General features: G+C 31.8%; 2 protein-coding genes across 3 annotated transcripts in view; one reads left to right on the top strand and one right to left on the bottom strand.

Moving 5' to 3' along the window:
- Nucleotides 1-7,244, bottom strand: part of LOC137919349 (mitochondrial cardiolipin hydrolase-like) — a 204,841-nt gene extending 197,597 nt beyond the window's left edge. The window contains exons 1-4 of one of the 2 annotated variants that reach the window (XM_068762401.1): nucleotides 6,701-7,244; nucleotides 6,305-6,627; nucleotides 6,166-6,225; nucleotides 4,510-4,787 (exon numbers count right to left, since the gene is read on the bottom strand). In XM_068762401.1, coding sequence (XP_068618502.1) covers nucleotides 6,208-6,225; nucleotides 6,305-6,627; nucleotides 6,701-7,160 — 801 coding nt within the window. In that variant the 5' untranslated portion in view covers nucleotides 7,161-7,244 and the 3' untranslated portion in view covers nucleotides 4,510-4,787; nucleotides 6,166-6,207. Of the gene's footprint in view, nucleotides 1-4,509; nucleotides 4,788-5,553; nucleotides 6,001-6,165; nucleotides 6,226-6,304; nucleotides 6,628-6,700 lie in introns of those variants that run through there. The other variant, XR_011106727.1, reaches the window with a different exon arrangement.
- A 679-nt stretch (nucleotides 7,245-7,923) lies between these two features.
- LOC137919485 (uncharacterized) overlaps nucleotides 7,924-14,316 on the top strand; it is a 56,630-nt gene continuing 50,237 nt past the window's right edge. Inside the window, exon 1 of the mRNA XM_068762572.1 lies at nucleotides 7,924-8,497. Coding sequence (XP_068618673.1) covers nucleotides 8,121-8,497 — 377 coding nt within the window. The 5' untranslated portion in view covers nucleotides 7,924-8,120. The remainder of the gene's footprint in view (nucleotides 8,498-14,316) is intronic.

The raw sequence follows: 14,316 nt of genomic DNA, 5'->3' as shown, positions 1-14,316 counted from the left end.
AATAAGTTTCCAGAGGATGGGCAGCATTCTCTGCGTACCATAATACCACGACAACCCGCTTGCCACGCGAGGCGATTATGGTATAACCGTCTTATAGATATCTTTGTGGGTAGACTTGTGCCTTATAGCGGGCGTCTATGGGCTGAAATAACGACGACTGTACGGAAATGTTTAAGAAACTAACTCAAGACTCTAAAATTATCTCTAGTTTTCGTATGAATTTGTTGTTATTGCGTATTTTTGAGGTTCCTTAAGTTGGCTTACACAATAATATTTATTATATTAGTAATTTTTAATTTTTAAAAACAACAGAATTACAATTAAACTTTCTGATTTAAAAAAAAAAACATTCTACAAGGCAATGCCTGTCTCGTGGAGTAAATCACGAAGATGTAACATTTTCGACTGGAGCGCCATCTTAACAGAGCTTAACTTAAGCGTAATGTTTTTAATTTTTCATTATTAGACTCTCCTTCTTTACTTTCCCTTATTATCAAGTATTATGGCCCGATCGAACAGATATATGAAAGAAACTTCGAGAAACTTGTCGTTTCTGGCAGAATCTAATTGGAAACACTGTGACGGTAATACCTAGAGAGCAATGGGGTACATGACGTAAATAAATATTCATTAATTAGCACATAGTTTTAAATTTACATACTAATTCCGTTGCATTTAGAATAAATTCTTACGACGTAGTAAAACTTCTACGAAATATTACGTAATAAAAAAATTCATTATTATTCATTCACAATTTATAATATTATTCAAAATAATCAAAACTATGCACACAAAAATAAATTGTGAAAGTACATATTCCAATTGAGATAAAATAAACTCGGAACGCCGCAAAACGTAACTACTAACGCCATCTAGCGGTGATTGTCAAAACTAAAAACGAACAGAACGCAAAAGGGAAATATTTCACAACATTAACACACATGTGGAAATAGCTACATAATCAATCGCAATTTCGCATGTCATGACTTTCATTAATTGTTCTACTTTAACATAATCAGAGAGCTTTGAAAATGTGTAAATATATATGTAGTTCAAATATTTCGTCTATTTATACGTGATAGGGTTTATAAACGAAATATTGCGCAACTTTAACTTTTATTCAGCTTAAACGTGGTGCAACTGAAATACTTCACATTTCATAACTTAAACATTACTATAGAAACACTTTTCTTGTGCTATACGATTTTACTTACTACCTTTTAATGTTTTCTCTTTTGGGCTTAACATTCATATTCCAAAAAACTGTAATAATGTAAATACCGAAGAACAAACTGAATTATCTATAAAAAAGTTTGAATACATTACGATCACTGTATTCACATTTAATAAAACAAAAAACTAACACTTGCGGACTGAAACATCCAGAAATAGCATCACTGTCATCACGGACTGTAGGAAGTGTTCCGTCAGTACCAACGCTCTAGAATCTGCTAAAAATAAACACTTGATTTAGGACCGTGTTGGACACGGCTGAAAATGGACAAAACATATGCAACAACTTTAAATGTAACACACGGACTTTACAACGCACCTAATAATCATTGCAAAATTGATTATTATATTTAATTATACCACACATTACACTGTATTGTAATAGTCGAACCGAAATATGCTATTTGTAATTTATTTTTGCATTTTATTTTTTCTGATTCATCGGACTTGTGGGAATAGAGCGCGGAAGGCTTTTAGACTAAATTACGTTTACGTAACTTAGTTCAAGGACATCGAGAGCCTCTCAAGCCGTATACAATCAATATTACCGGATTAGCGTAATTGCTACATGACTTCAAGAATTAAAAGGATGCCACTAGATGAACCGATGACATAGTCAAGGACATGGGAAGTCACTAGATTCGGGCAGCGAAGGTTCAGCAGTCGTGACGATGTTTTAGGAAAGCTTATGCCTTACAGTGGGCGCCAATCGGCTGTAAAGAACTGTCGCTAAGAACGTGAAGAAGAAGTGCATATAGCACTTTACACATTCAAAAATAGCTTCGTTTAAATAAATCTATAAAAGGACTACATAGCTCTCTATATTGTTGTCCTTCTCTGTTCATAGATATTTCGATGTACCTTCATATATACGTTTAAACGTAAAAAATAACATTCTCGTAAATCTTAGCCATTATTACTGTACTCGTTACAAGTTATTGTATATTCCTTGTTTTTTTATATACAAGATGTAATAGAAAGTTGAAAATCAATGCGAATATCTTGTTTATTAAAGTTTTGACCTTCTGACGGCTTCAAAAATATTTCCACATAAAATCACGAACTTTCAGAATTATGAGTACAAATGTAGAAACAATATTTTTAAGTTATATAAAGATATACGGTTATTATTTATATCCCGTTATCACCATCATTATTTTAGCCTTAGAGCGTCCACTTATGACTAAGGTCTTTCCACCCCCTACCTCCCATCCCCTAGATTTCAAAAGACTTATGACCGGCATCCAGGGTCTTTTGACGGACTTAAAGTTGTCTGACCATCTTGTGGGTGAACGTCCTTGCGTTGCCAATCTACTGCTGAACCTTACAACCGAAGCGGCCTTATGTTCAGCTAGCTATGGCCTGCCCAGTGACATTTACCAATCCGCTGGACTTTATTAGTTACTTTCGTTCCTAAATCGATTTCGTGGAGAGATCCCGACCTTAGGCATCTATGGTTCTTTGAGCGATTGGGTTTACCCTTGAAGCCCTAAGTGACAGACTGGTAAAACATATCGGTCATGGACTTCTGTGCTAAGCAAAAAGTTAACAAAATCATTCGTCTACTGTGACAGCGAAATTTATCCAACCGATACTAAATACTTATACATAAAAAAACCATTACGGTTCGTAATGTACACTCAACATCCTTCTGTCATCAAAGTTAAACATAATAAATAGATATAAAATTCCGTAAACACATTCTCTGGGAATTACTCAAAGATAAAGAGAATGATATGTATTACGTAAGATTTTATATTTCATATCCTCAAATAAACGATATATAGTACTGCTTTGTATAAAAATCTCATATAGAAATATAATAACGCAACAACGCGTAAAACGTACGAAATATCTTATTATGGTAGCAACATAGCAAATAATATATAAAGAATTTTTATTTCCTCATATCTACGCCACAAAAGTTCTTTGTACACTTTGTTCCTTCATTGAAACCCAACAAGTGAAATAAATCCAGTGTAATCTCGATAATAAGACGTGATATATTGCTTCTATAAACCGTATATCTAATGTTACGTCAAAATAATGCCGTACGACCTAAATTAGTAGCTTCCTTAGATACGATAATATTTCTCACTATCTTTACGTATTAAAATATTTATTCACATATAGTTTCATTTTACTAAACAAGAAATTGTTAAAAAAAATCATTTTTAAGTGAAAATAACACATTAAATTTTACATTACAAGTGGATGTACTACAAGGCCCTCTATTGTAGTCTGATCTCGTCTGACAAAGATGGCGTAACAGCGACAAATTTTCCAAAAAGAGTCACGACGCTAGGAGAAATTAAACTCTTAACGTATATAAGAAACATTTATAAAGCCTTATTTATTCTTGTAAGAAAAACATATTGTAATGGCCAGTATTTATACTCAATCTAATCATAATGCCAGTAGCATTTTAACCAACAAGACTACGTCATATTTTCCTTAAAGTGTCTCTAAATCAAATTTGAATAAATAAACTAATGGGAAATTTATCCACTAGAGTTAAATCTAATCAGAACTATACAAACTAATTTCACAAGTCGATTCACAATATTTCTATTTATAATCCTAATTAACTTTATGGTCACACCAAAACTTGCATTCTCAATATATAGACCTATAAGAAAATGCAAATTATATGTAACATATCAATAAATACACAATTATTATTCATTACCTTACATAAGTGTAGTTAAATAGGTCAATAAATAATATGCAATTATATATGTTTTCCCTTATAAAGTAGTAATCTTTCACGTATATGTCGATAGTAGAATACATACGTGGTAATGTTGTGCAATAATCAACATGACATATTTAAATATCCCAAGCGTTCGCAAAGAAGCTCTCGATATCGTATCAATCAACGCCGTCCGACGAATTCGAATGGCGCAACCAACGGCCCAGGAAATATTTAGAATTTTTTGGTATCGACCATACAAGTTCAAGGCGGTTCAATGCTGAATCACTAATGCGTATCATAACTTCATCACGATTCCTACCCATATATAGTCATTTTTAGCTTATAATAACATCAATAAAGAACATAATCATTTTAATCTACACGATCGCACAATTATATTTCTATTTTTATAATATGAAATACTCAATAAATAATTTTAAGAATTATTAATTGAAAAATTCCCTACAAAGTAATGACCACGGATAAAGTGACATCTATGAAATGTAAACTACAACAGTGTGTTATTATTAAAGCTATCCGCCCATAGATGGCAGCAAACGCAAAATAAAGTTTATACGTACCAACGCCATCTAGCGACGCGTAGCGGAACTACGACCACACTTGTTTAGCAATAACTCCAAAAGCGACATCTGGCACAAAACACTGCATCCAAAGCGCACTTTTTTTTTAAAAAACACAAACAAAAAATATATACCTCCCAATGACATTGTGGTGATTATTCAAATTATTACGTTTTAAATTTACAGTTTGCACACTTTATCTCTTTTATATACACTGAATTACATATTGCACATGTTTCACAATTGCACATTTGCCATTGCATCATTCTTGCATCCGTCTGAAACAATGCAAACACAATATATTAGAACACATTATTTTTAAACCTGCACGATTATATAACATTAATCTATATTGCATTACTGTTAACAATCCTAATACTGTAATGTGAATTATAATTGTTTATGAAAAGATAGAATTATTAATTGGTATGCTGACAAAAATAAGATAAGTTTGAAATATAAAATTAAGAAAATATATATTCACTTTTATAATAAAAAAATTAATTAAAACATAACCAAGAAAATATTTTACTATAATTTATAGCTCATCATTTCTTTCAAGAGGGCCATGTGGCTTAGCGCTATCTCAGCAGGGAGTAAAATTTCTACTGAATAATTATCACAATGATGCTACTATATATCAAAGTATTCCTCTTTAAATAATAATTAAACAAATTTTTAATTATTTTTTTGTCAAAAATGGACTTGCACATGTCGTTTTGGTTACAATTTTTTACATATAGAATCCTTTTATATAAAAATTAAAACTGTTATTTAATCAAGAGTTTTTAAAGCAGAATAAAGCAATTAAATTCAAAAATTAGAATGAGTACCATGAAAAAAAAACATTATTTATCCTAACAAGCAATTAAATTTAGGACGTTTTAGACATTTGTGGCTCGAAATACCATATATCTAATAATCTAACACGAAAACAGATGAAAGAAAAAATAGTTCAAGATGACCTTTCTGGAATGTCATTCATTAACACTATTTTTCACGGTAAACTGAGGTAATTTTTCACTGAAAAAAATTATTACGTACCACTATCACTTCATCCTTTGAAGCTTTAATCCAGGTCAAAATATACATCGCGTGTATTGTCTTGAAAAAAATAACCAAATAGAGTAATTTAAAACTCAACCTAACACTTGTTTCGAACTCAATTATTTCACGATTAACTCCATAATTAGGCGATTATTTAAAGTACGTGAATATTAGAAGGTTCCTTTAAATATTCCGATATTCTTAACACACTTATATGACTGAAAATACACGAAACTGTCTGAAAAATGCAAGCACGTGCACCCGAAATGCACCTTCTCAAAACCTTACAAAATTTAATGTCTCAGGTCGGTTTAGGTTCAGGTTTATAGCGGTAAGCGACATCGGCACTTAACTAAATTTAATAATAAAATATTTATAATTAACTCTTAAGCCAATTCGAAATACAGCGGCTGAAAAAACTACACAAAGAAAACATATGATCGATCGAAATTGAATTCAAGTGCACATGGATTTGTCTATGATCGCCATCTGTCAATTGAGAGGAATGAACGAACGCAAAAAAATGACGTTTTTCTTAATTCACATTACAGTTCACTTCATTGTCTTTGCAATTTCAATACTGTAAATTACTGAATAAAAAGCACTCACCTAATTTATACAAGAATTTTGCGCGTAAATGGGTGCTAATTGTCATTTTGACTTCATGGCCTGTAAAAAAGTTTTTGAATTAAATAACATTTCATATTTAAATCCAGACTTAATTGTTTAATTTAAACATAATACTGACCGGCTCAGTTTCTACCCATAAACTTTCAAACTCCTTTTCGAACTTATTCATGATATTTGGGTGAGATGTAACAATCACACTTTCATGATTAGATACCATAGCCTGGGTAGACCAATTTAATGAACCAGACATTACGAACCCTTTTGTAATTCTTGTTTTAGAGAGTTGTCTAGAGTTTTCGTTTGTATAATTCGCATGTACATTTAATTTTTCGGCATGTGCTTTTATTATATTTTTTCGCCTTATCGCTTTTGGACCATCTACAATGCAGAACTTATGATGCATTAATATTGATCTTTTGTTCGTCTGGACTTGAATAAAACCTGAAATGAAAAAAGTATTGTAATTATCATTTCGCAATATCTCAAAATATCATTTTAAAATTACTTTACTCACTGTATTCTTCGAGTCTTTTTACTTGTGATGGTGGAGTATATGCCATATCACTATCAACAACTATTCGAACTAAAACATGTTTCTGACCTAATCTTATTATTTGTTCAGTTATTTCAGTACTTGTAATAAGATGCATACAGACATCGAGAGTTTCACGTGCTGATTTGATGTATTTAATTAATTTAAAACAGTTTAATTCTCTGTTTTCACATATCGACACGTCTTTGTTAGCAGAAACTCTGAGTGTGTGTCGAACGATGTCATCAGAGAATAAAATGACATCATTGATTTCACGATTTTTAATTTGCAGAAGTTCACTATTTGTGTCATCATTTGCTACTTCAATTTCCTTTTCTTTACTTGAACTAAAAAAGTATCTGCATATCTTTTTCGCAACTTGAGATGCTAGAACGATAGTCGCGGTCGATGCCAATAAGATTTTTGCGCTCTTCCAATCCATCTTCTCACAGCACACTACTTTTACACAAATTATTTATCTTATAACGTTTTTAATAGCTTTTTTACAGTTTTAATAATCCACCATATTGTCCACACCATATATAACTAATTTCAGGTAAAGAATAAATAAAATACCCACATTGCAATTCAATAAAATATTTTATTCCTACCTCTCTCTTTGCCTACTCTTGAGAGAAGGATATGTAGTAAATTAAATAAAATGCTGTCAGTATTAAATTTTCATATAGAATTTAAATGTTTTAAAATGATTATTGTTTTAACATATTGTATTATGGAATATTTTAGTAACACATAATTTCATATTTTGATTTTTATTTCACAAATATAGTTAAACATATAAACAAAATGATAACTGTGTTCAAAATATAAAATGTTTCAAGTACTTTATAAAATTCCTCTACTGTTCTGTTTATGTGATACGGAAATATGCTGTTCTTAAAGGCTAACAACGTTGCATTGACTGATTAAATTAAGAAAAAATATATATATTCGTTACATTGGTAACGTTGTAATCGTGTAATTTTCTTTTTTATTTTCAGAATTAACAAAAATAAAATACAGTAAGCTTTTATAAAAACATTTTATTAAATACTGGTTCTAAATGTAATAGATAAAATAATATAAAAAACTCCCTTAATAATATCACACATAACATCTTTGATAACATCTTTCTTTCCATAGACAACCTATTATTTTTTGTTTAGGCGGAGTATTGAAGCGTCTATTGATAAAATTATAAATAAACTAAGTGGTGGTACGCGGTATCAATCAAATTAGGTAAATCTAAAGATTTTCTGTTTAAAGCTATTGTTTTATTCTTACCGTATGTAATTATTTGCGAACCTACGATATATATACGCAGTAATTGTATTAAGATAGAATTGAATTATGTTGATATACAATTTATAATATGGATTGAGCGAAAGAACAAAGAGGCAAAATGCCGAAGATACAAAATCAAAGTGAAAAACCTTGCGAACCAGATGACGATTACGAAGTAGTATCGTTTGAAGAGTTTTGTGATAAGCCAGCGGGAGCGAAAAGTGATTTGCTATCTTTAAACGACAACATTAACTATAGAATTTACTATGAAAGTCTCAAGCTGCCTAAAGAGGAAGGCAGTGCAAACACTGAGGAGATATTTGACAGAGAGATAGAAGGTCAGAGGGAAACTTCTCTAAACGGACCTAAGGGGGGATCGTATACAAAACTACCTTTTTCGCCTTTCGGAAAAAGTGGTACTAAATCGCGTGCACCATTATTCAGTGGCATCATACCAAAGTCAAGAAGTGATGGCGAATCTTTCAGAGAGCCAAGGTAAGCTTTGATCATAATTTATATTAGTATTAGTAAAAGTCCCAATAAACTAGACAAATTTTATACGCATTCCTTAATTATACATATTCTAAATAATTGTATTAAGTGATGCAGCATATACTATTATAATAGTGTATATACAGGGTTTTTGAACATAAGTATAAAAGTTATATAGGTGTGAAAGTATAACCCAGAATTCCTAATATGTAGCGGTATTTTATTTGGGATTACTATATACTTGATATTGTTCTGTTTTCTTTTGTTACAGAGAATATTTAACATCTTTTTTGTGGCTCTATTTTTTACAGTTTTTATTTCCTTATATTTGTGAGGTAAAAAGAAGACATTCATAATTTTTCAGAAGAATTACCTAAAGCATGCAGGAGATTACTGATTTATTTATTTATTTAATATTCTTTATTGTACACGTTAAGATACATTTAATAAGTTTTACAATAATATACAAAAAAGTACAATGGGCAGTCTTATCACTTTGGTCTTATTATTTACAAGGCAATCTCTTATAGACAACCTTAGTATGGAAAAGGTAAAAGTACCAATAATGGGTAGTTTATGTGTAAAAAAAATACATATTTACAAACAAACAAACATAAACATACATAGACATACACACATATGTATGTAACATATATACTTATAATAAATAAGGTTTAATACATATTATAAATATAAATCAATAATAAATAAAATCATCTAACTGACTTTGATCAGTATTGGTTCGACTGCACTGTCTTCAGAAAGAAACAGAAGATGAAAAAGAAATGAATTAACAGATAGATAATTATAGGTCTAGTAAATGGTTCTTAACCATTTTCTTGAAAATAGGTAGTGAGTTAGCATGTCTTATATTCAGCGGTAAATCATTTCACAATTAAACGGTCTGCCTGGTGAAAGATTTGGCCATGAATGAGGAAGAATGCGCCGGTATTTTTAATTCCAGATTCTCTGATGATCTCAAAGACCTTTCATATGTATCCTGAATAAATTAAAACTTTGATTTGAAATAAGAGAGAGTGAGTGAATTGAAAAGAATATTATAGAGTAGATAAAGTATGTGAGCATTCCGGCAAAGCCTTATGGGTAACCAATTGAGCTTAGTGCGAAATTTCGAAACATGATCATATTTTCGGAGACCAAATATGAAGCGAATACAAAAGTTTTGAAGGTGCTCAAATTTATTTAGTTGGTTTTCAGTGAGGTCTAGATAGCCGACATCTGTGTTATTAAGGATGGGGAGAAGGAGTGACTGCAAAAGAAATTTTAATAGTAGTAGGTAAAAAGTAGCTAAGACGTCGCAAAGACCCTGCCGAAGCAAATAGTTTATGGCTCGTTTCCCGAACCTGTGGATCTCATGAAAGCAGTTTATTGAAATGAATGCCAAGGTTTTTAACTGTCTCACTGAAAGGAATCACTGTGCTGTTACAAGCTACGGATGGCAATATCGCCCAGTTTAGTTTGGATAGCATTCTACTGCTGCCAATCACAGTGGCCTGCATTTTAGATGGATTGACAGCTAATCCATAGGTCTTGCTCCACTTGCAAATGCTCTCCATATCACAGTTTATGCAAGCAAAAGCTTCCACAATCTTATCCAACTGATAAAAGAGAAAAGTGTCTTTATTAGTTCATTATTGTAGACTTATTAAATTTAGTTATGGTAAAATTGAAATAGTAAATCTATAGTAATCTAATAATCAATAAAAACGGTTAACATTATTATTCATTCATAGTCAATTTCAATTCAGTACTTAGACACCCAATGCAAGGCTTAAGCCTCCCCCTAAAGATTTCTGTGGGGGGATATACCATAATCACTACTCTAAAGCGTCAGGTTGACAAACATAGTCTGGTATTATTAGAGAATGCTGCTTTTCGTTCTCGGAACTTGACTATAATTAATGCACCAAGTGTGAATTATATAAGTTTGTATCCTGGAAATTGAAACCGCAACCTACAATGGCAAGTCTCAGTCTAATATTGTTAGGGTGGCCCAGCCAGTAGTAGCAGTGCACTATCATACATTAAACAGTTTAAAATCACTTATTGTTACAGTTTTAGTCATAGGATGTCCACTGATGGACATAGGTCGTCCCCATAGATTTCCAATAACACAAGTTAAAGGTCTTCGCATTCCATGTCTTCCAATGATCTTTACTTGATGATGTTTCCATCTAATCTGTAGATGCCCTAGGATGCCCTTGCAGGTCTGTGGGTCTCCACTACATAATCTTAAGCCCCAGCCCCAGTAGCTAGGTATTCTACTTTGCCAATATGATGGGATATGTGAGTTATTTTTGGCCTGTCTAAGTATCTTCTCATTCCTGATTCAATCTCCATGACTTTGAGCATTGAAAGCTTACTAATGAGGCTTTGTTATCATAATGGCTATTGCGTAATTATTTACTAGTACCATATACTTAATGACATTTATAGCTTCGACAAGTTTGTTACAGAGTTGCTTTCCAGATCTGGCAGAGGCTGTTTTTTTATTTCACTATGTTGAGAGCTCGCCGAGCTAATAAAAAAATTAACTAATGAGGCATTGGATTAAGAACCCATGAAAAGCAATATCTGCCTGAACTGTCACTGCCCAAAGTCACCTTAATTTATATTTCCTATAATCTATTTCCTATAATTCAATGTGATACATTTAATGCAATGTGTAAGAATCTTAGTAATTTCTCTCTTATTACAAAGTATATAAAAATTAAAATAGTTTTTATTCAAATATATAGTTACAAACATTTTTGAATGGTCAATGAACATAAAATGTCAGTTACAGTATTGCTAGTCCTGCAAAAAGCTACCACTGGCTCATTAGAAAGTTTTTTTTATTAACAAATATAGTTTTACAACGAGTCCATGACAATTATTAGCTTTGTAAGTGAGCAAAAACTACATATGCATTACTATATTTTTAAGTTAATTATTGTTTACTATCTTTCCCTGCAAACTTTGTACTGCCAGAAGTTAAGACTGTCCCATTCCAATAGTGTTTCATAATGATAGGTATATGTTTTTTTATATGTATATGTTTTTATATAGGTATATGTTTCATATTATACAGGATGTTAGGAAATATGAGGAAAAATTTCAATATTTTTGCTCACAATGAGCTATAAATTTACCTCTTTAAATATTTTAAACTTATAAACAATTGCCTTGTATACAACACCAAAATATTTTTGGAGAATTTAAGTGGTTCAACTATGGATCAAATTGACAACCTGGAAATGAATTGATAAAGAAAACCAGTATGTGCAAAAATAGACTTGGAAGATAACTTTCTAATTTTAAAAAAATAGATATATATTAACAAAATAAATGCAGTTGCTTTCCTGATTATAAATAAATATAGAAAGAGTTATATTATAAAAATAAATATTATCCTTCTTATCTATGTGCATGATATCTTTCAATGGTAATCTAAAACTGTTTACATAAATATTTCTATTCGAAATTATCCAAAGAGCGCCTTTTTTAAAATTGGAATTTCTATAATTTGAATGATGGTTATTATTCATGGTACATCTGTATCTGTTTATAAAGATATTTATTCTTAAAATATACAAAGGGTGTATTTTTAAAATTTGAGCTCTATGATATGAATGTTATTATTTCAGCTCATAGAAGAAGTTCAAGAACTTTTTACATTTTACTTCTAAGGTTTCAAAATATTTTTTCAGTTCAGGGGGCTTCAAAAATAGTCAAAGAGCTTTCCTTTTCCTGCCAATAAGCCAACCTTTATGGTAACAAAATAAAGTGTATGATGGGTTGTGATGTTGGTTAATTGTTTACTGGTAGAACTTAAATATTTAATTAATAATCTTTATGATTAATAGTCTGTTTGATTTGCAGCTATTATTAGCTCAAGAGCCAATCGCCAATCGAGGTCAGGAGCGATTACGCACGATTTCTTTGTCCTTCTCACCTATAGATGTATGATGAACTTTGATTTATATACATAGTTCATATATTGGTGTCACAGAGGAAAGTAAATGAAATAAAATGCGTGTATATATAGGCAGTTTGTTCATTTTGTATTGCAATGTGTAGTGTTGTGGTGTTTTGTGTATAATATTGGACGGTGTTAGTGAATATTTTAACTTTACAATATTAATTTAAATTTAAAAAATTAAATCGTGTTCTAATATGATGATAGTTGAACGGGAGAAATATCCAAGGTAGATGGGTGTATGGTGTATTTATTGATATTCAATCCATGAAATTTTTGGCCTATATACAAAAGAATTTTTTTTGAATTTTCAATTAAAAATTGTCCACAATTCTGGAATTGTGCTCGTTCTAATTAAGCAATAGTAACGGATCACATCGAGTTTTAGCCGCGTCTGACATATTTCAATCTAAGTAGAAAATGGATAGTATCCAAGTCCAAACCGTGGTCTCAAGAGCCATTTCATCTGGATGCTTTGTGAAGCATTATCCCAAGACTTGAGAGCTGCAACACTGTGATCTGTCTATTTATTAACCCACTAGCTCAGTTACTAAATATGAAATTGGCAACTAAGCGACCTTTGCTCCTCGAGATCTTCAATCTTCCTCCTCATTGAGTCTTTCTCCTTGATTCTGAGAGTTTTGGCAATATTTCTCTATAGCTAGCGGCTACTTCTAATAGTGGCTAGTAAATACAGCTAAAGCAAATAGTGGTTTCGTAAGTAATAAAAAATTGTTCTTTTGAGGGTTGAGACTGTGTCTTAATGGTTGTTTCACTACAGGATCATGTTATAAGATAGTAAGACATATACACTACTATATAATGGCAGGTATATGCTTCTAGTCTCATTGGCAAGTCACTCAACGAACTATGGAAAGGATTGCTCGGGATTGAGGAATGAGGGGTTCTGTGAACTAACGAAAGTTACAGAGATATCCGAACGGATTGGCATAAAGTGGCAGTAGGAAGGAAGAAAATTAACGTGAAACTCAGTGGTGGTTTGTCAAGAGATAGCCGCTAGGGCGTTAACATTCGGGAGCAGTGTTGCCCCAATGTTGGGCCCACACCCTACGAGGGATGTAGTTAGATCGTTAATGGGCGCAATTCGAAAATTGGCTCTACACGCTTTCAACCCTTTCGCTTTAATGTAAAAATTATTTATGTTACACAGGGGGCGTAAGAATTTAAGAAAAGTTGTAGTAGGGCATGGCGTAAAAAGGTTGGGAAGCACTGTTCTGGAGTGACCACGGACCAGCAAATGCAGTATATGTCTACCCAGAATGTCGACAGACAACCTCAAGGTTGTCGTAAGACGTTAAACGCAGGCCTTCAGGCTCCCAACTGATTCTAGAGGTAAAATATATAGGGCTATTAATAATATATATATATATATATGGCTATCTTCGTTACTACTTTGTATTTTACATACAAGTGCACAGTAACAACACGTTAATAATTTCCTTAGAGAGCACAGACAAGTAATGACTAATGCAATTTATATTATTGCAAAACTTAGTCACAAATTTCTTACTTAGTTTCGTTTACCTAAGCACTTGATTTTGTCTGTGTAGGCATCGTGGCATTACCAAATAATAACATTTTTAGTAGAAAATGATGTGCAACTGGAACATTAACATTTATAAAGGATTAAAATCAAAACAGTCTATTTACATAAAGAGTCAATATGGTTAGTAACGGACGTATGAATTCTATTAAAAACAATAACAATAATTCACCCCTTGGTTCCTTCCAACTGTGTGATGAGTGTGGAACTTATCCGTGTGAAGTTTTAATGTACCTCTGAATAGCTTCTGATAGACGTTTTATCATCATCAATATTTTA

The sequence above is a fragment of the Battus philenor genome, unplaced genomic scaffold (assembly GCF_028537555.1).
Source record: "Battus philenor isolate CCGP_79_NKW_IND1 unplaced genomic scaffold, ilBatPhil1.0.hap1 SCAF_16, whole genome shotgun sequence".
NCBI lineage: Eukaryota > Metazoa > Arthropoda > Insecta > Lepidoptera > Papilionidae > Battus > Battus philenor.
This window is presented reverse-complemented; position numbering and strand designations above follow the sequence as displayed.